General features: G+C 54.2%; 1 protein-coding gene across 1 annotated transcript in view; it reads right to left on the reverse strand.

Annotated features, from left to right (window-relative positions):
- The window catches only part of NEURL1B (neuralized E3 ubiquitin protein ligase 1B), a gene marked incomplete at its 5' end in the record, with an annotated part of 117,338 nt that extends 98,577 nt beyond the window's left edge, over window positions 1–18,761 (reverse strand). The window contains one exon of the mRNA XM_082771947.1: window positions 18,719–18,761. Coding sequence (XP_082628073.1) covers window positions 18,719–18,761 — 43 coding nt within the window. The remainder of the gene's footprint in view (window positions 1–18,718) is intronic.
- Window positions 18,762–19,699: the final 938 nt, after the last annotated feature.

Genomic DNA, 19,699 nt, shown 5'->3' on the forward strand with positions numbered 1-19,699 from the left:
CGGGGAATTCAGTACAAGGACAGTGGAAGAAGGGAGTCTGAAGCAGCTGCTGACTCCTGATAACCCCCTTGTCTTTTTCCTCCCTGCACTCACATCCATGCTTGTCCTCATTCGGGAGGAATGATCCGCTGAGGCTCTCATGGCAAGGGAGGTTACCAAGGGGCAGCTCTCCCAAAGCCACCAGCCCGACCATCCAGCATGGCACGGTTAATAATCGTAAGGTTGAAAAGATTAAACGGGTGGGTGGTGGGGCAGAAGCACCTAGAGCCAACAGCAATTTCAGGTTTCATAACCAAGCAGAACAGCGATGACACCACAAGCCTCCTCCAGGCTCCAGCCATCTATTTTTCATGCCAAGGCTCAGACGAGTGACCTGTGACTGCTGCCGTGGCGTAACCCCAGATCCTGAAGCCTCCCGCAAACAGCAGGCGGGGAGAGGAGACCCCACGGCCCAGGGTCCCCTCCCCAGGCCCTGGGACGGTCGGTGGTGGCACCGAGGGGCTCCCCGCTGGCTCCCACCACCCGTGACATTGGCGTTGTTTCCATGCCCGTGGGCTGGCTCCATCCGTAAAGCTTTGCAGGGTGCCGGGCATGGGAAGTTCACTGCACCTCCAGTGGGCGGCGAGACCCCTGCCAAGGCGTCCCCACGTCCCTGCAGGACGTGTCCTTAATCCTCCGCTGGCCGTTAAGGAGACGTCCGCTTCCTGCCTCTCCGTTCTCCTTATTTCCAGCTGCTAAAAAATCCTCTCCTTCAGGGAGCGGGGCCAAAAGCAGCAAACTGCTGCTCTTCCCCCTCCTGAGGGCCCAGCGCGCGGGGAAGGCATTACAACTATGTAACCTGGGGTCACGCTTCACCCTGGACTCAATTAGCAAGGGTTAAAAATGGAACAAGTCCTTACTTTCCCATAGGAAAGTTGTTCTCCGCTGCCCGCTGCCCCCCAGGGGCCCGCTGACACGTCTGTGGAGCAGCAGCATCCTCGGCTCTGCTGAGCAGGGATTTTCCCCCAGGCTCACAGCTCCGTGTCCGCCAGCCCCTCGTCCCGGCCACCACGTCCTGCCTGTGCCGAGCAATTCGGGTGCCGGAGCTCCTGCTGCGCTGGGAAGCTCCCTTCTGCATCCAACAAATGGCAAAGCCATCGCAGCCCTCGCTCCCCTCGTACAAACGAGCCCTGTAAGGAAGGCAGAGCTGATCTGAACGGGGAAAAATACCTGTAAGGAGGGCAAACACCTCCCTGCTGCCGTTGTGCAGCCCCAGGGCCAGCAGTTTGGGTACAGTGGCCACTTTGAAGTCCCTCCGCTGCCTTGCACCACGTTTTACTCTCCCCTACCCCACCTGAGTGATGACGACAGCGACACCAGCACCAGGGACGGATCTGATGTTCCAGGGCTCTCGGTCCAAGGTCCAGGGTGCTGTGAGCTGGTGCTGGGACGTGTGAGGGTCTAAACTCCCCAAGGCGGAAGTTCAGCAGCTGGTGACCCCCTCCCCTCCCCGCACACCCAGCAGGACCCCAGCAGCACCACTGAGCCCGTCAGCTCACACCACCACGTTGCTGCATGGATGCTGAAGGACGCTGCACTCGCTGCCGGGGTTGGGTTTCCAGCAGCACCGAGCAGGACCCATCTCTCGGGAGCTCAGCACCCAGCTCGGGATGCATTCAGAAAACCAGCCCCCCGGGGTGCAAACCCCACAAAGCGCAATGCTCCAGAAAAACAGACACAGCAGCGTGCGCTCTCTCTCCCCCACACGCTGCAGCATCTCTAATTTCCACCGCGGCACGGCACGGGGAGAGATGTACTTCAATGATCCTCTTTCATTTTTCTTGCTGAAAGCTGCTGGCTGCAGGACTTGGCAGCCCGGCAGCCGGCGGCACAGCCCGCGCAGCCGCACCGAGGCGCAGCAGCCCCGCACGCGGTCCCGTCCCCTGGCCTCTGCCCCGCAGCAGGCGAGGCTCGTTCCTATCGCTCATTAAAGAGGGATAAAAGTAACCTTTAAAGGCTGCCTTCATGTCAAACGAGTCTCAAACCAAACAATGACTTGGCAAAGAGCGAGTTGGGTTTTTGAAAGCAATGCATTTCACTGCAAGTCTCAGTTCTTCCCTTTTTTTTTTTTTTTCCCTCCTCCTTTTGAGCCTGATGGTGGATTATTTTTCCTTGACACAATCCCGCCTCCGCTGTGATAGATGACGGCACATTTAGCAGTGTTCAGCCAAAACTTTTAATCTCCATATGGAAGATGGATGGATGAGGACTCTGAAGCCTGCATCAATCCCTGCAAGAACAAACAAGGATCCAGCCCGGACCCCCCTCCCAGGCTCGTCTGAAATACACAGAGCGTAGGGCCGAGGACACGGTCCTACAAAACCTCACCTGGCACCATCTGCAGTGTTTGGGAAGCAAAATGGGGCAAACGCTGCCCAGGACCCTCGGCCATGTCACCAGAGAGCACAAAGGGCAGCGGAGCTTGGACAGGCTGAGGTGAGAGAGCAAGCAGGCAACGTTCGGGACCCCAAAACAAAGGAAATAAAGGAAATCCATCAGCACCACAGCTCCTCCTTTCTTGTTTTTACGTGGCACAGGATATGGGGCCATGAGTCTTCCAGGAGCTCCTCTGGAGGCAGCGCTGCAGGCAGAGGTGTGCCAGGCCCCAAAAGGGCAGCTCCCGTCCCCTAACCGTGCTCATAGAGCCCCTTCCCACTGCAGGGACAGGCAAAGGGAAGAGGCTGGTGAAATTTTCCTCTGCAAGATGCGAGAAAAGCTCCAAAGAAAACTTGCTGGGAGATCACTGCCTTGGGGGCACGAAGGAGATGACACCCAGTGCAGGATGGGCAGGAGGGACGCAGGGGGCAGGGAGCTGAACACCTGCAGGAAAACCTCCCAGCTACGGCCCCGCTGGATGCGCGTGCACCTCGTTAGGGACGGCGAGAGCCCCCAGCGCAGCATGCCAGAGCACTTACCTAACCAGCCATAAAACCTCCTCTGGCCCCTTCTCAGGTACGAAAGCCAACACTTCAGCTCGTAAACTGCAAGAAAGCCCCCAGACGTTTATAAAACTCCGCCGGGCAGCTCAGCGCAAGCGTTGCTCACCAGAGAAGCTTTAGGGGTGAAATGAAACCCCCGGCACCTCGTGCACGGCCCCGGGCAGCTGCTGGCGGCTCTGCACCCAGACCCTCTCTGCACCCCCAGCCCCTTTTGGTGCCGTCCCCACCGAGGTGTCCCCTTGCCCACCATCCCCAGCCCCTCCAGCCTGTTCCCTCGGTGCCACCCAGCACCTACAGCTCCTGCCGCGTCCCCAGGGCTCTTTTGGGGAGCCGAGGGCTGAGGGTAGGGGAACGCGGGGCAGCCGGTGACGAGGCATTACGCAGGGGAACTCCTCAGGCATCTCCCCGTGACAAACGCCATCCCAGCTCAATGGCTCCGATCAGCCAAGTAAACACAACGTGTATTTATTGCTCCGAGGAAACGCTTTCATTTCTTCCCCCCCCTCCTCCTCCATGTTCGCTCCGAGATAGCGGCAGCGAGCTATGAAACACTCCCTCCGCTGCTAGCCATGGGAAGCCAACGCGCTGGCTTGGGCAGATCATTATCCCTTCACGCACAGGGCTGAGGGAGGGGGTGGCAGCCTATAATGACGCTAATTAAGTCCTTAAGTGTCTCGGTAAAAAGCAGGTAAGACTTGAGCACAAGGCAGAATATTCCATTAAGGCAGGCTTCACCGTAGACACAATGCTGCATAATGGGATCCTGTAATTATGCCTGCACTGCAGAGACTTTTAAAAAAAGGAACCCTGTTTTACATTCTCTAATGCAAACAGCATGAAACGATGTTGCTTGGAAACCTTTACACTCCTACAGTGTGTGCAAAAAAGTTATTCCAGACATCTGTATTTAAAATAAAATTTAAAAACAATCCTACTGCACACACTCGCATGGATTTTGGCTTCACGTCGAGCGATGAAGCCTATGAAATGTCAGAGGAAATTTAAATTAAAGGGAAAAAAGAAAAAAAAAAAAAAAAAGATGACATGCATTTAAAAACTTCAGCAGCTCGTGAAGTCATCTCAGGCTATGTCTGGGGCTGTCCCACCTCGCCCGTTCACACGGGGCTGTCCCAGAGGACTGGCAGTGCTCTGTCCCCTGGTACCTGTTCTCTCCATATTCCCACCAACACCCCCTAGACCCTCAAGACTACATGAACAGAAGTCATTTGGTTTAAAATCTCCCTTCAGAAAGACCTCTTTTCCTTCTGTCCAGCCCAAAGAACCTCCACAAAAGAGTGCGTTAATGGTAAGTGCATTGCAAAAGGCGTACAAAGCCGTGTCTGTGCTTGTTCTCCCAAGACCTAGAAAGGTCCCCAGGCAGTGACAGGTGGAGAAGGCGGCAGCAGGAGGAAAAGCCCCACCGTGGAAGTGCACAGACCGTCTGTGACCCCAGGCAGAGGGCTGGCAAGAGCTCCCATCACCAGAGCACCAGCACCAGGGCTCACGGAGAGGCCAGCAAGGAGCTCATGGCAGAGGTCGAGGGCTGAACATCACCCTCGGATCCTCACTGCACTCCGCTTCAGCTCTCTGGGTCACTCATCCCCTTGGTGCACAGAGACAAAACTGCTCTCACCTGGACACAGAGAAGTCAAACCAAGGACTGAGATGCCCTGACAGCTCCTGTTAAGATAGGCATGAAAACGATCAAGTTGTGACCGTTTTTGCACCCTCCAGAAAGCCGATGTTGGCCAGCTGCTGAAGGCAGGGGGCTGGCAAAGCCCCCAGCGCACACTGCTCATCCCCAAGCAGAGCACAGAGCAGGGCAGCAGCGGGGAGGTGTGAGGACATCCACAGAAATGGAAAATCAGAGCTGAGGAGCTGGGAATTTCTGCTTATTACCAAAGCTGGGGTGTAGAGCACAGTGCCTACATGGGTTTGGTGTTTTGGGGGATTTTTAATTTTTGTTGGTGGTTGCGGTGGGTTTTTTCTTCCCCTTTCCCTTTAACCCTGGGAAACACAGCACAGACCAAACTGTTAAAGAAGACCAAAGCGTGGAAAGGAACACCACAAAACCCAACACCGATGCAGCTCCGGCAGAACAAGCCTCAGAGCTGGCAGGGTCCCGTTCCCCTCCGCACTTCCACTTCGGAGGAGCCCAGCGGACATCTGGCTTCTTAGGGGTAATTAAGCAAAGTGAAAGTTTCACCTGGCTGCCCACGAATAACAGGTATTTTACAGAAGATGGGTAAAGGGCAGACAAAATCAAGCAGATTTCAAAATTTCCTATTAGAGCTTGGAAGCCTGATCAGAGCCTGCAGAGCCCACGGGATCCCCTCCCCTCCTGCCCAAGAGATCAAGGCTGCGACCCCACCTGGGGCTATTTCTGCAGCTCTGCCTTGAGGAGCCGCATCAAAGGGCTCGATCCAAAGCCCGCAGCAGAGCAGGACACTTCCCCGAGCAGCCCCAGCAAAGAGTTAAACAACGCAACCTGTTGATTAATTTGCAGGCAACAAGCTGCACTAATAGAGCCCCGGGGACCTTAATCAAGCTGTTTGCTGGATGCCAGACCAAAGCAGGAAGATGGGCAGAGCTGTCAGGACGGATTAGCGTTTGCCCACTGGCAACGTTGCTCCTCGATGGAAAGATGGAAACGAGGGGGACACGAGCCTGTAGCAGCAGAGCAGGGAGGGGAAACGCTGAGCCCAGCACGAGTTGGCAGAGGGTCACAGGGCCGGATGGCTGCGGGAGCCCAGCAGCCCACACAGGGGAGTTAATTGCAGGAGAGTTAATTGCAGGAGATGGTTTTGCACCTCGGGTTTTACGTTCGCCTCCATTGTTTGCGATTCCTTCCGAGAAGCTGGGAAGGAGCTGCTTCTTCCTTAAATGAAAAACAAACCAAAAAAAAAAAACTCGTCCTTTTCCATTTGATAATTTTTCCTGGCCCCCATTCTCCTCCTGTTCTGTGGAGAGTTGAGTGAAATAGTTACTTAACCCCTTCAAAATGGGGTCAATTATACGTGACACACGCCGGGGTAAGGACTTTCTGCAAATTCAGCTCAAGTCCAGAAAGGATCGTTTCCTTTCATTGTTACAAGCTTTGACTTGGGTGCTTTTATTTTCCTGCAGCATTTTCTGTTCTGACACAGCACCACGGGGTTAATGCAGCCGAATGCAGACAAACCCCACATCTTCCCATCCCTTCCCCTGCGAGGCTCCTGATCGGAATTAGCGCCGGAAAATGCAAAAATTACAGCTCTGAACTCTGGTTCTGGTTATATGCAAGGGAAATTCTCATCTTAGGCACCTAAACCTTATTTAATCCAGCAGTCCTTTTCACCAGAAGTACGTCCCTATTTGCTGCCAGAAAGCATCTTTCCTGGCACAACAATTTAACGGGATGCTCCATGTCCGTGTGGACACACAGAGCGTGCAACACACCTGCCTCTCTGCAGGAATAAGCACGGAAGACAGAAAGATTTCTTGCTAGCCCCAAACAGACCAAGACACAGGAGCAGAGAATGGCTCAGCTGTCTCTTCCTCACGTCAGGTATGTTTGGATTGAGTCCATTTTCCCTACCAGCTTTCTGCTGTTCCAGCCAGCAGGAATGAAATATCCTGTGGGCATTTCTGCAGCTGGTGCAAATTGCGGTAGCCTCGCTCATCCCAGCGCTGCTTTGATCACTGACACCAGACAAAGACCTTCCTCTCCTGCGTTCACAGCTCCACCGAGCATCGAGCATAGCAAAGGACGCGAGGGACACGAGCAGGATGTTGACGCTCCATGACTTGTACCCATGGATGAAGGCAGAGAGGATCACAAGCACCGAGCAAATGCAAATGCAGCTGAGGATTAGCGAAAGCAATTATGAAAAACAAGTAGTGGAAATAATGATTCATCAGGAATTGAATCAGATGCTGGGCCCTGTCCTGCACTCGGTGGATTTGGTGACGGCAGCGAGAACGCCACTCCCATAGAGATGGTTTTTAAAGCTATTTCAGTGCCAAAAATGCCCGGTGTTAATTTTGCACGAGCACCTTTTTGCCCACCCTATCTTTCAGACAGCTCAGGACCTTGGAAAATGGCTGTGGCGTCCGTTTCACCACACAGGCACTTCTCTCTTTACCAAAACTTTGGGTCAGGAGGAACCACTCCATGACACAGAAGTGCAATAGGAAGAGCTGCATGAAATCACGGCTTGCCTTAAGCCAGGCTGAGGGCTCACAGCCCCCTCAGCCAACACACCACAAACACATTTAATTTCCCAGCAGGTCTCCAAGAGGCTTTAGAAAACACCGGCAATGCTGATGGCATCCCCACAAAGAGCTGGAGGACACGGGGCCGTGGAAGTGCAGACAGCCTCCCTGAAGGCCACCATCACCATCAACAGGCTTGCTCTGCACCTTAGTCTGAAGGAGCACACCGGGACTTGGTATTTCCATCGCTCTCACTGGGAACTGGATCAGGCCCAAAGCTGGGGAAGGGCAGGGGCAGAAGCCTGCCAAGGAACATCAGCCCCCGGGTTAGATCTGCTCACACCAAGCGAGCACAGTGACCTCGCTCCGCTCGTATCAGCTCTCCATCTGCAAAGCTTCAGGTTAAAATGTCACAATTAAAGACTGAAGGCAAGTGTCAAGTGAGTCACTAAAGCAGAGATGCACGAAGAAAGCTCTGCCTGGATCCCCCACCCTACTCCAGGCTCGGCAGCCAAGACATTCCCCATCAGCTGGATCGCCAGCAAGACTGCAAGCGAAAAGCCAGGGGAGCTTTTTTCCCCAAAAGGTTCAGAGCATGAGTGGCAGTTTGATTCCCACAGGCTGTAAATCCCCGAGATAACACTAACCCCTGCCAGCAACGCGTTAACGCCCCGCTGACACACCACATCTGCCCGGCTGGGTCAGCTCAGAGCCCCTTGCTCAGGGCCCTGCTAGCTTGTGTCCTGGCAATAATTCACGGGGACCTTCCCTCCACCAGCTGGCCAGGAGGGCTTGGTCGTATGGACTCTGATTTTTTGCCTACCAACAGGTCAGGCGGAGGTGGGTGAGCCTCCCTGAGGGAGCAACGTGGGCCTGAATACAACGGGAAGGGTTTTCAGGCACAAGCCCCCATGGCGTAGAGACTGGTGAGGTTACAGAGGGAGCAAATTACATGGGGTCACCAGAAAAGGGGCTCGCTGGAGCTCCCTCACCTCCACGTACTTCCTCTGATGGAGCCACTTCTGGGGTCTGCCCCTCGTTTGCAGCCCCGTGGGTGGGAAGCCACCTGGGAGAGCCTCTGCCCTGCTTCAGGAAGGGATATCCTTCAGGATATTCATGTCTTTAGGAGAAGAAATTGGTACCATGCCAGGCAGACACGGACCCTCCAGCAGTTCCAGTACCAGAGGCAAGGAAGCAGCCAGTGCCTCCAAACCCCTCAGCACCCAAACTCCCTGCACAACGCGGGCAGCAGGGCCCCTGCTGTGGCCACAGAGGGAAGCCTGATTAGAGCCCACAGGGGGGAAATCCACTATTCAGAGCTTGGATCGCACAAAAAAAAGTAAACAGACAAAAATATCTGTTTTTCCTGCTTGTACTCTAGCAGAAAATGATACGAAAACCTAGAAAAAACAATCTTAGTGCCGCCAGCGGAGTGCGACCATAAATTACAGCTGCCAGATAGTTGAAAAAATCAAACCAGGAGATTATTTGCAGAATTTCATACGGCTCTGTGGGTCACCTCCACCTCCAGCAGTTCAGGAAGAAAAGGAGGGTAGAGAGAAACTAAATTATTTATGTCAATCCAGCTCTCCTGTCCCTGTGCTCTCCCTTTCCTACCATGGTGCAGTTCTGGGATTTAATGATCAGGTGATATCTGGAACTAGAAGAAGAAGAGAAGCTGAAGCATGGTGGTGTTTGGACGCAGAGATACGTCACCCTGCTCGGCTCACGCTGAATTTCAGAGGAATATATCCCTGAGCTGGCAGAAGATGCACGTTGTGAAAAGCAGAAGAGCGAAGCACCGCAGGAGAACGACGACAGCGCTCCTGAAAAGGGCACCCAGGAATGACAAGTCAGTTAGCGTGGTGCTGCTACCCAATACACTAATTAAGATGCTAATTAAAACCAGAGCGCTCTCCCGTCTGGGGCTCGCAGTAGAGACGAGCTAAAGCCATAAAGCCAGAGCAGCTCTCACCAAGGAAAGGGGATGGGTGAGCAAAGAAGGCAGTGCAGGAGAGGCGGCTGGCAGGCTGTCAGCGCGTTTGGATTTTCAGATGGTCTTTGATGAGCCCCTTCATTAGAGGCTGCTAAAGAAACCGAGCGGTCGTGGGAAATGGCAAGGAAGGAGATCAGTTAAAGAGTGAATGAGGGGGAGAAATCAACAGGCAGATCCTTTAGAGCAGCTTTCTCACCTCAGAGCACCAGATCCCCATGCTGATTCACGGGTTTATCAACACAGAAAGCAGGCTGAGTAAGGAGGGGTTAAAATCCCCTCTCCCCTCCCCAAAATATTCCCAAAGGGAAGCTGTGAAAAATCCCCAGGAGCAAAACTCGGCCCTGCCAAGCTGACAGAATGGGAAAAGAAATCGGATTTGTTCACCCCCCAACAGGATCCACACCCAGCCAGGAAGGGGCACGGGCAGCTTGGGCGTGACCCCTGCCCAAAAGTAGGTAAGAGGACAACCTGGAAATGAATCAGGCTGAAATAAAGCAAATTAGTGATGGAATAATGCTCACAGGCCCAATTACAGCCATGGAGACCAGTGCTGGGAGTGATACAGGGCCTCAAAGATGGGGATGAAAGGAAAACCCCCACCTTAAAAGAGCAGAGCAAGGGGGTGGCAGAGTCCCAGCGCCCCCCTTCTCCTCTCCAAGAAAGGCTGAGGCTGTGAATGAAGGGTCTGAAAGTCAGTGATGGCCAAAGGTTATACTGGGCAATCTTAACTCGGCCTTCCTAGGTGTTGTACAGCAACAGGAGCAGGTGTCTGCACTGGGGGGGAGAGGATGCATTGAAGGATAACCTTTGTGTGTTTATCTCTGTGGCCTTTCACCACGGCTATTTTGGTTTGGGCGTGGACAGACTTGTCAGAGGAAATGATTTAAAAGACACCGCGTAATTGCACAAAGGCGCATTGTGCTGCAAGAATCCTCCCGACAAACACAGCACCCAGCAGGCCAGCCCCACGGGGCTCCTGCTGGAAACCCTCGCTCAGCCCCGGCCACAAACACCAGGCTGCCTGCACCCCTGCTGGCTTCCCCGGGCTCCTGGGCACCCAACTCACCTCTGGTGGCACCAAATTTGCCACTCTCTGCACCAGCTGCATCTTTGCTGGGAAAGCTTTGGAGCTTTTGAAGGTCAGCGCCACCACCGTGCTGGCATTCCTGGATGGGGCAGGAAAGGTGCCCGGGGGACGCAGCCCGGTACCGCGGTACGGAGCCCAGCAGCCAGCCAGCGGCGAGGCAGGAGCAAAGGGAGCAGGCTGCCCAATTATCTAAATCGCAGGGCTATCCAGAGCTGTAAAAGGTGCTGATAACGAGATTTTCATAAATGCTTCTACAGCGTGTCAGTACTGCCCTTAGGAGAGCCTCCGAAGGCTTCCAGTGACAATTTCTGGATGACTTCACCTGGGTTTTTAGCAGGGCTCCTTTCACCATCCCAGGAAGCAGCGCACAGGGGGTGCTTTGCAGAGGGCTCTGGTCCACGGGAAGGGGCCCCGCAGCAGTGCCTAGGGAAAGCTCCATCCCCTCCATCCCAGCCTGCAAACACGAAAATGTGGGTGGAGGGGGAAAGGAAGCGTCACTTTTGGTTTCCACTGGCACCAAACACGCTTCTGGCACTAGGTGACTTTTTTTTTTTTTTTTCCCATAATCAAGATAGTGGGTTATTTTTTTTAAGTAAACAAAGGCCTGCAATGTGGCGTCGGTACCGTGCCATGTCTGGAGCCTCCAGCTTATCAGGGCCGTCACGGGACGCAGAACTTTTGTTCATTTTATCTGGAAAAAAAAAAAAAAAGTCCCTGAAGCCCACAGACCCAGCCCGCGGGGCGGACGGGAAATTCCCCCCATCTCCGGCAGCTCCTGGATTCGGGTCAGCTTTGGCTGGAGGCTTTGAGGACGCAGAGACACAGCAATCAGGGATCAGACACTGCTCTGCTGCCACCCAAGCTCTGACATGGGACCGAAGCGCAGAGGGCAGCCGGAGATAACCATCTCCAACTGCATAGTTCTGGGCCTGAGAAAGTATTTCCCCAAAGGCTCGGCCCGAGGGGCTTTCTCAGTGTCCCACCCTGGCTGTCACATCCTCAGTCTGGGGCTCCGGGGAGTCGAGCTGGGCTTTCCCATGGCCCAGACAATGACCAGCGGGCCCCAGGCATCCAACACCAAGCAGCCCCGGTCCCTCGGTGGGGCTGGGACCAGGGGGGCAGCCCCAGCCCCATCAGGAGCAGCCCGGTGCCCCCCTTTGTGCACAGGCTGCTGGGGAGCAGGGATGCTGACTGGAAGCAGAGAGGCAGATAAAACCCTCTGCCGGGGCTGTGTTTACGCAAAAAGCCCCCGGTTTACGAGGCACAGCTCAGAGCCAGCACACAAAGAAACAGGCTGGAATATTTTCTGAAGGGTTTTTATTATTATTATTATTGCTTCGAGAAGCAAAAGGTTAGGTACAGAAATAGAACGAGGCGATGCAGCACAACTGCTGCTTGTTTCTCTGATCCTGCATCTCCTCCCCATCCTCCTGCGAGCCCTGGCCGCCCCCAGCTCCCAGCCCAGGCTTTGGGGCACGCAGGAGGGGGGAACGGGCAAGGAGCACCAAAAACACACACCTGGGGAGGGGGAGAGCCCCCAAAAGCACAGCTTGCATGAAAGGAGGGAGGGAAGAGGAGCTCCTGGTGCTCCCCAGCCCCCTCCAGCACCCGCTGCTCCCACAGGGCTGGTGGTGGCTGCAAAAACCCCATGGCATCCCCAGGGGACAGGGAGCGGGCAGCACCCCAGGTCACAGCCCCAGACAGGAAACATTTGGGTTATTGTATGTAAGAGGCTTGTCTCGGCCCCGTGAGCAGTCAGCAAATTACAAACAGAGCTTAAAACAAAAGGCAGAGCAGCTCCGGGGCTCCAACCAACCTGCCCTTCCAGCTCACGGCACAAACCTTGATTTACTGCGACTCAACCCATGTAGACCTGGCAGCCCTGCCCCAGGGGAAGGCGTTGTGGCCACGCATGGCTCGCGTGGGGAGTCCCGCTGCTCCAAACCTCTTTGCAGAGCGGGGACCCCGAGCTGGGATCCCAAATCCAGCCGGTGGGGTGGCTGTGACTCCGGAGGGCTCCGCAGGCTGAGGGTTGGAGTTTCTCGGCACGCGAGTGCCACATGCAGGAGGAGAGGCGCACGCAGCACCCGGCAGCTGGGTGCTCCCACTTGGAAGGCACAAGCAGAAAGCAAAACAGGTTTGACAGAGAACAAATTAATTCAGCGTGGAGAATTTCTAAAAGAAAATAAATTATGCCTTTGACACGTGAAAAATAGATAAATCCTCGCAGGTTACTTGAACAGGGCCAAAAATGCATCACAACGGCGAAGAAAGGAGGCACAGACACAGCTCACACACACACCCCGTGGTTTATGCCCCTCAGCACCAGGAAGGCAGCGGGGATCCCAGCCAGGACTCCCCAACTCCCTCAAGCTTTGGGGGATTGCTGCAAGCAGGAGAAGAGGAATAGCAGCTCTCCTTCCACAAACGGGTATTACGAACTGCTACAGACAGCTTGTGGTCTCTCGTGCCTTAATTCCCCCTTCAGATAACCCCAACAGCAGGACAAACCCATAACTGTGATATTTTTTATTTTTTGACTTTTTAAGATCTTGAATGCAGCACTGATGTCTGTAGGAGAGTTTGGGATCCCAGAAACTCTTTTAGGGTGGGCAGGGGACCGGGTGCCCTCCCATCACTGCCAAACCAAAGCGGAGCTCAGGCTGGTCCCGCACCCACAGGGACTGAACGATGCCGAGACCTCATTCCCGTTCCTTTCCCCAGCATCCCTCTTACTGGGAGCACACCAGCACCACGGACCTCCCCCCAGTAACTCAGCCAAGCCCCAATGCCTGCTCTGCCTCCCTGGCTATCCCAGCCTAGGGTTTAACCTTGAATGACACCTAAGAGCTATTTTTCTTAGCATTAAAATTCTCTTATAACTTTTTTAAATACATACACACGCACTTTACAAAAAGCATTGCCCCCTCTCCTCAGATTTTTTACAAGCTCCTTCAGGATCCCAAAATCCTGCCCAGTTTTCAGGCTGTCCCTCCACCCCGCAGCTCAGGCAGGTCCCATATTCAGACGGGTTCTCCCCTCTCCCACCAGCACAGCACAACCCTCCTAACTGTGATTTTAGCACTTCCCTTGTGTTATCCTTTTTTCCTGGGGAATTTCCAGCCTTCCTCCCACGTCCTGTCCTCAGACAACCAGGTCCCTGCAGCACAGCCTTTAGCAGGTCCTTTTGTTGCGTTCGTCCTATTGCCAGAACAAAGATGTTCCAGGCTAGCAGCCTCTGGGACAGTTTCGTCACTTCTTTCAAGCAGGGCACATATTGTGAGGCTTTGTGCTCTTATTTATAGATATCAAAACATTTTATGGATACACACAGCCTCCCTGGACCACCAAGGGCACAGGAGGTATACCCCAAGTGGAGGAGACTCATCCAAAGTCAAAGAGCAAGACAGCAGAGCCGTGAGCAGAAGGCAATGCCTCAACTTCCAGACCCAAAAACGAGCACCCAGAAATGGGCTGTGCAGGTTTTGCAGTGTATCATATATAGAGTGTCTAAGTGCTTTTCTAGTGCCCGTTTCCAGGATTTATTTTTGCATTACACTTCGTAGCAGCCCAAAATCTCCCCCGCCCGACCCCAAGCGCAGACCACACCTGCCCTTTGCATGTGTTCTAAATTTGTCCTGTGAAGTGCACATTGTATTTCATTAGCCTCTTGTATGTGTTTTCCACAGACACAATGACACAAAAGCAGCAGAGCCTGAGAGCCAAGCCCTGGAAGGACGGCAGCTTTAAATAGCCGGGCATTTAAATGCTCTTTGTCTTGCCTTTCCTTGCTGAAATATTGCATGTTATTTCAAATCCAGCCTCAGCTTTATCGGGAACCCTGAAATAGAGACAATAGAGGGCTGGGTGAATTTGAGCATCGTTTTAGGTCTCAAAGCTTCTCATTGCTCCCTCACCCCACGTCACCCTGCACCCCAGGAGCCAGCAGCGATCTCTGGAAGGGACGAGATGCATGGAGGGGGAGAAGCTTCACCTCCACAAACTGAGGGCAAAACCACAGTTCCTGCCCTTGATGGGAAAAGCCTGCAACTTGAACAGACTTTCAGGCTGGTACCCCGCTGAAGTCAGGAATGAGAGGTTTTCTGAGCACTAAATCAACGGGAAAAACATCAGGAGAGTAGCAGAAGCAATAAACATTTATGTTCCAGTTCAAGGCAAGAGCAGGCGTTTATAACTGTGCTATTTGAATGCCAAACCCTCTGAGAACTGGAGTCCTCTCTCATCAGGGCACACGGATGCTCCTTTTTAGGAATCTGTAGCAGCCGGCAGAGAAGATAAGGCACTTGCCCTGAGTGAAGAGCCCCAGATAGGGCTGTACCAGGGTGACCTAATGGGAACGCAACACCAGCAGCATTCCCATCCCTCCTCGAGGCTGTAATTAGTCATTTCGTTTGGGCCCTAACGCATTTGTCTGTGTTTTGTAAAGCAAACAGAGTTCAGGTTCCTTTCCTTTTTTCACTTTACTAAAAAAGCAGCTCCAGAAATCAGAAGTATTTGTGGAGGGAGGACTGTGCAGGCGTTCAGCCCAAAGATGCAGCATGCAGCAGCGTATTTGTACTGAGAGTCATGCTGGGAGGAGAAGGGGTCATCCTACAGTGCTCAAGAACAAGAGAAGGGGGCAAAAACAACCCAAAAGAAGCCACCTGGTGAGCAGCCCCCATACCCTGCATTTCAGAGCCACAGAGAAATAGCAAGAGTATCAGTCGGTCCCCTGATGAGGAAACACAACACGCACTCTCCCTCGTTACCTTTGTGATAAATCTACGTACCCACTGTTCATTTATCAGGACAAACACACCTCAGGCTACCACGTACAGCAAGGTCCCAAGATGCTAAGTGAGCCACGCTCGGCACAGTCAATGGTACGAGTGCTAAAATGTAGCTCTGCAGCAGTTTGTTAATAAGAAAATAGAAGATACAGCGCAGAACCAAAGTGTCTTCAAGTAAACCATGCTGAACACGAAGAGAGTGATCTATTGCCCTGCAGCTGAGTGAGCCCACCTGCAGCCTCAGGTGTGCAGGTTAGCTGAGAAATGTAACTGCTGTTAATCCACATGCAACAGGCAGTGTATGAGAACACAGCTCATACGAGATTTAACTGGTACGGAGTATTTCAGCAGCTGGGTACAACGACTCGGAGTAAGAGGCACGGCAGCGAGGACAAAACCTGAGTGCTTAAGTTCCCAGCTGTGAGTGCAAGATAGCAGCCAAACGGTATGCTTAAACCCACGACATTCAGGCAGCCTCACTCCTTCTCACCACCTGCACAAGCCACTCAGGCCAAGTGCTGAGCCCGGTGGGGCAGAGCAGACCCCAGCAGGGAGCTTTCCTGGGGTCTGGCACCACCTGAGAGCTGTGTACGTCCTTCGGGCTGGGCTGCCTGGCTTCAGAGCAGGGAAAGGAAGCCTGTCCGTGACCAACCTTCTTGCTTCTCAGCACTGGGTCGCTGGCAGAACACACGTGCTGACAACAAGCAGGGCAGCGGGCAGAGTTTTCAGACCAGCAGCCAAAAGCTCGGCACAGAGGCCTGTGGGCACTGTGCTGACTTGTAATGCTCCCTAGCACTGCAATCTAGTTTTACACTCACAGACCATTAGCGGAGTTCAGTCAGGGAATGATTGTTTAATGCAGACATAAGTGGATTTGTATTACGCAAAGAAAACTTCCCCTGACTTTTGACATTGTCGAGCTGCACAAGACGCAAACAACTCAGAGCTCCTGCCACACCGCGAGGCTTCCCACTGCTCACAAGGATGCACGCTGCTCCTGGAGGACGCTGCAGGTCAGCAGTTGCTCTGAAGGAAGATATGACACGCAAAAAAAAATAGGAAAAAAGAAAAGACAGGTGGCATGGCTAGCCAGAAACTCTCCCTGAAAGGAATGCTTCTTTGGATCAAGAGGTAATTACTCCTTGGAGACCTGTCTGTCTGTTGTAAACTGTTCTCCAGGAGTTAGACCAGACGCTGTGATATCCAACCACCCCGTACAGGTCCCAACCTAAAGGTCTGAGCCTGGCATCAGCCCCCAGCCACGTCCATCTGAGAGAGTCCCATGCAAGCGTCAGCCTGCCGTGACGTGAAAGGCACCCACACTCAGGGTACAGAAGAGTTACACCTCCGTCCAGATTTAACAAGCGCTCACGCTATGAGCACAGCTAAGCTGTCACAGGCTGTCAACTGCTACAACTTGTCCTGGTTCTCCAAGGGAAAGGAGCTTTGCCTTTCCCCTTCTGCAGAAGCACACACAAGAAACAAGAACCACTCTGAGATGTGCCCTCCCCAGCTACCAGGAGAGGTTTCCTCCCCTTAGGGACGAGCTGCAGGATGGTATTTGCTCTCCTTTTGGCCAGGCTCAATCCCTTAAGCAACCTGCTTGGCAGTGTCCTTTTCCTGGCATTTATTCAGCTCTTTTTTTTTTTTTTTTTTTTTTTCCTGGGCCGGTTACGCAGAGCAGAGCTGCCTTCTTTAATCCCGGCTGCCCTCTAGCGAGGGATCGCAGCCTGGTGCCCTGCTGTCAGCGAGGCTCTCCTGGAGCAGGGGCAGCCTCGTCCTGCACAGCTCACCCCGGTACCCAAGCCCCTGCCCTGCTGCTCTGTACGGAGACACACACAGCAGTATTTATAAATACAGCTCCCTCGTACCTTAGCCACAGCTCCAGTTTTTAAGGGAAATGCACATGGAAGAGAGCAAACCAAGAACTGCCACCAATGCACCAGGCTCCACGTCTCACTGCTCGGAGCATGCACATTTTTCTGTGACTACATTGTGCAAATGGAGAAATTACTTCAGGTTGAGAGCAGGCTGAGATTTTTATATGTTCTTTCTTTCTCAGTCCTTGACAATTAATTCCACCTCTGTCCAAACCCTGCTATCCACCGCTGGAACTGCCAGCTAACGCATTTATTTGTCTTCCCTGTTGAGCAAACGGGAGCGCAGCAGTAGCTGTTGACATAATGTATTACCGAGGGCTGACTTGCCTGACAGTACATTAACTTTAAAAATGTTATCTCGGGTACTGTGTTGCAGAACTGGCTTTATAATCAAAGCCTCGATGTTTGGATTTCAAAAACCGACATTAGGAAGCACGGTTATGCATCGGTTGGAAACAATCTTCCATTACATAGCAAACATGTAAGCCTAATGGTGACTGACTACCCCAAAAAACAAACACAGCAGGAGCAGCTCCCAGGAGAAAGAAATACAAGAAACAAGGGAACCAGCTAGGGCAGAACATTACACCCCGGGCACGCAGTCCCCAGGAACACAATCAGCGCCTAATCCCCTGGTGCCAGCAACACCCTGCAGAACAGCAGAGGCCCTCCCTTAATGTACATACACACCTGAACTCAGTACTGCCCCACACACGTGAGCAACAGGACTAGGAAACCAGGATCAAAAGTCACTTTTTTTTTTTCTCTTGTTCTGCCCACTGCCTGCACTCACCCATTTCCAGAAGCGAGGTGCCTAAATCTGCAGGAAATACCCCGAAATCACAGCCTGCATTGCTCGGGGTGCCTTTTTCTCCTGCACTGGGCAGCATTTGGCATCAGTGTGAGCATACTCAATGCAGATCACCTGGATCTCTGCAGATGTGTTTGGCACTCACCAGAGAGGAGGGCAGCGTGGTTTGGGGCTCCTGGCACAGCTCGGAGGGTCCCCGACCTCCTGGCAGGGCGCTGAGGCAGGAGCACCCAGCATGCAGACCGTGTCAAGTGAGACTTGCTCATGTTTAGGGAACACTGCCAGCAACAAGACGCTTTGCTCTTCCCCCAGATGAAGAGAAAACGAAAGCAAACACTGACAACTTTTTGAAAGTAGCCATTAAACCCTATCAAACCACCTGAAAATCTGATCGCGTTCCTCACCTTCCCACCGAGCGTGGGGCGTGAGGAAGGGCAACGCTTCATCCCGATGGCCTGTGGCAGCTCCCGGGCATCTGGGAAGCGGCACGGAGATGCCAAGGGCTCGAAGCCAAGGAGAGGCTGAGGAGAAACAAGCCCGGCCTTGCGGAAAGCCGTTACGGGAGGGTGGCAGCAGTGGCGGTGGCAGCCTCTGGGAGCTGCCCGTTCCCTTGGCATCCCCAGCCCGCGTTATTTATTTGTAGGTCACAGCCTTGGCACCTGGCGCGGGTTGGCTGAGCTCCGCCAGCAGCTCCCTTCAAACCCAGCCAACCAAGCAGGCGGCTGGGGGGGGGAACACGGAGGCCAGGCACAAAACCACGTTAAAACACCTCAAAACTGCCACCCGCCCGCAAAACCCCAACGCCAACCCTTTTGTTCGCTTCCCCCCTAAACCCCCTCAGCCTGTCAGCGCGGCTAGGCGGGCGGCTGAGGGGGCGAAAGGGTTGGGATGATGGCAGCGAGGGGGGACAGCACGGGAAGGGAAGGGGACAACGGGGACGAAGGCGGCTTGAGGGGAAGGGCAGCGCCGTCCCCGCACTTACCGGGGCCGGCGGCACCGCGCAGGACGGACTCGGCGTTCCCCATGGAGGTAGCGGGGCGCTGTGAGGCGGGCGGGCAGCGCCGCGCCGCCGGTTCGAAGCTGGCGCCCGCCCCGCCCCGAGGCCGCCGCCGCCAACCGCAAGCCTGCGGGAGGAGCCGCACCGGGCTGGGGCCGCCCGGGATCGGCTGCGAGAGGCTGGGAGGCGGCCTCAGGGCGGCTACGAGCGGCTTGGAAGCGGCCTGAGGGCGGCCGGGTGCCCGCCTGCCCGCCCCCGGGGCCATGGACCTGCCTCATGGCGCCCGGCGCTGTGAGGGTGTGGGGTGAGGGCTGCCCGTGCCCGCAGCGGGGTGCGCTGCTGGGGCTGTGTTCTGGAAAAGCTTTGGCATGACAGCTTCGAACAGGACCAAGATTTGTGCCCCTGTCTCAGATCTGTGCCCCGCCATCCTCTCGTGACGGCGAGCTGGCAGATTTATAGCAGAAATGAGTCCTGCTGCCCCCCCCCCCCCCCCCAGGTACTCTGTTCCCCCATTACTCCATTTCCACATATGTTTTCCACGGGGCCGATGTGGGTTGTGGAAGCTGTAAATGAGCAAAACGGGAGGTGTGAGATTCTTGAGCTGTCACGGCAGCCTGGCCACCCCTGGGGATAACAGAGAGAATGGAGAAGATGGCAGCGGGGGGGCACCATTTATCCCAGTGCCAAGTTCCTCTTTCACAGCCGCAACCAGATCACGGTGACTGGATGCCAGCAGCTTTGAATTGCTTAGATGCAGATAAAGACGTGTCCTGCCCTGGAAAAGAAAGACACGGCGAGAACACGGCGTGCAGATAGATGAGCACACTGCTGCCTCGAGCCAGGGAAAGGGCCGGGTCTGGGAGAAGAGGAACAGCAAAGCCTCCACCGTGCCCCAGCATCCCAGTGCCCCTTATCAGACAGCACAGTTACGCGATGAGAGCCCCGCTGAGGCAGGGATGTCTTGCT

The sequence above is a fragment of the Aythya marila genome (assembly GCF_965140915.1).
Source record: "Aythya marila genome assembly, chromosome: 14".
Taxonomy (NCBI): Eukaryota; Metazoa; Chordata; class Aves; order Anseriformes; family Anatidae; genus Aythya; species Aythya marila.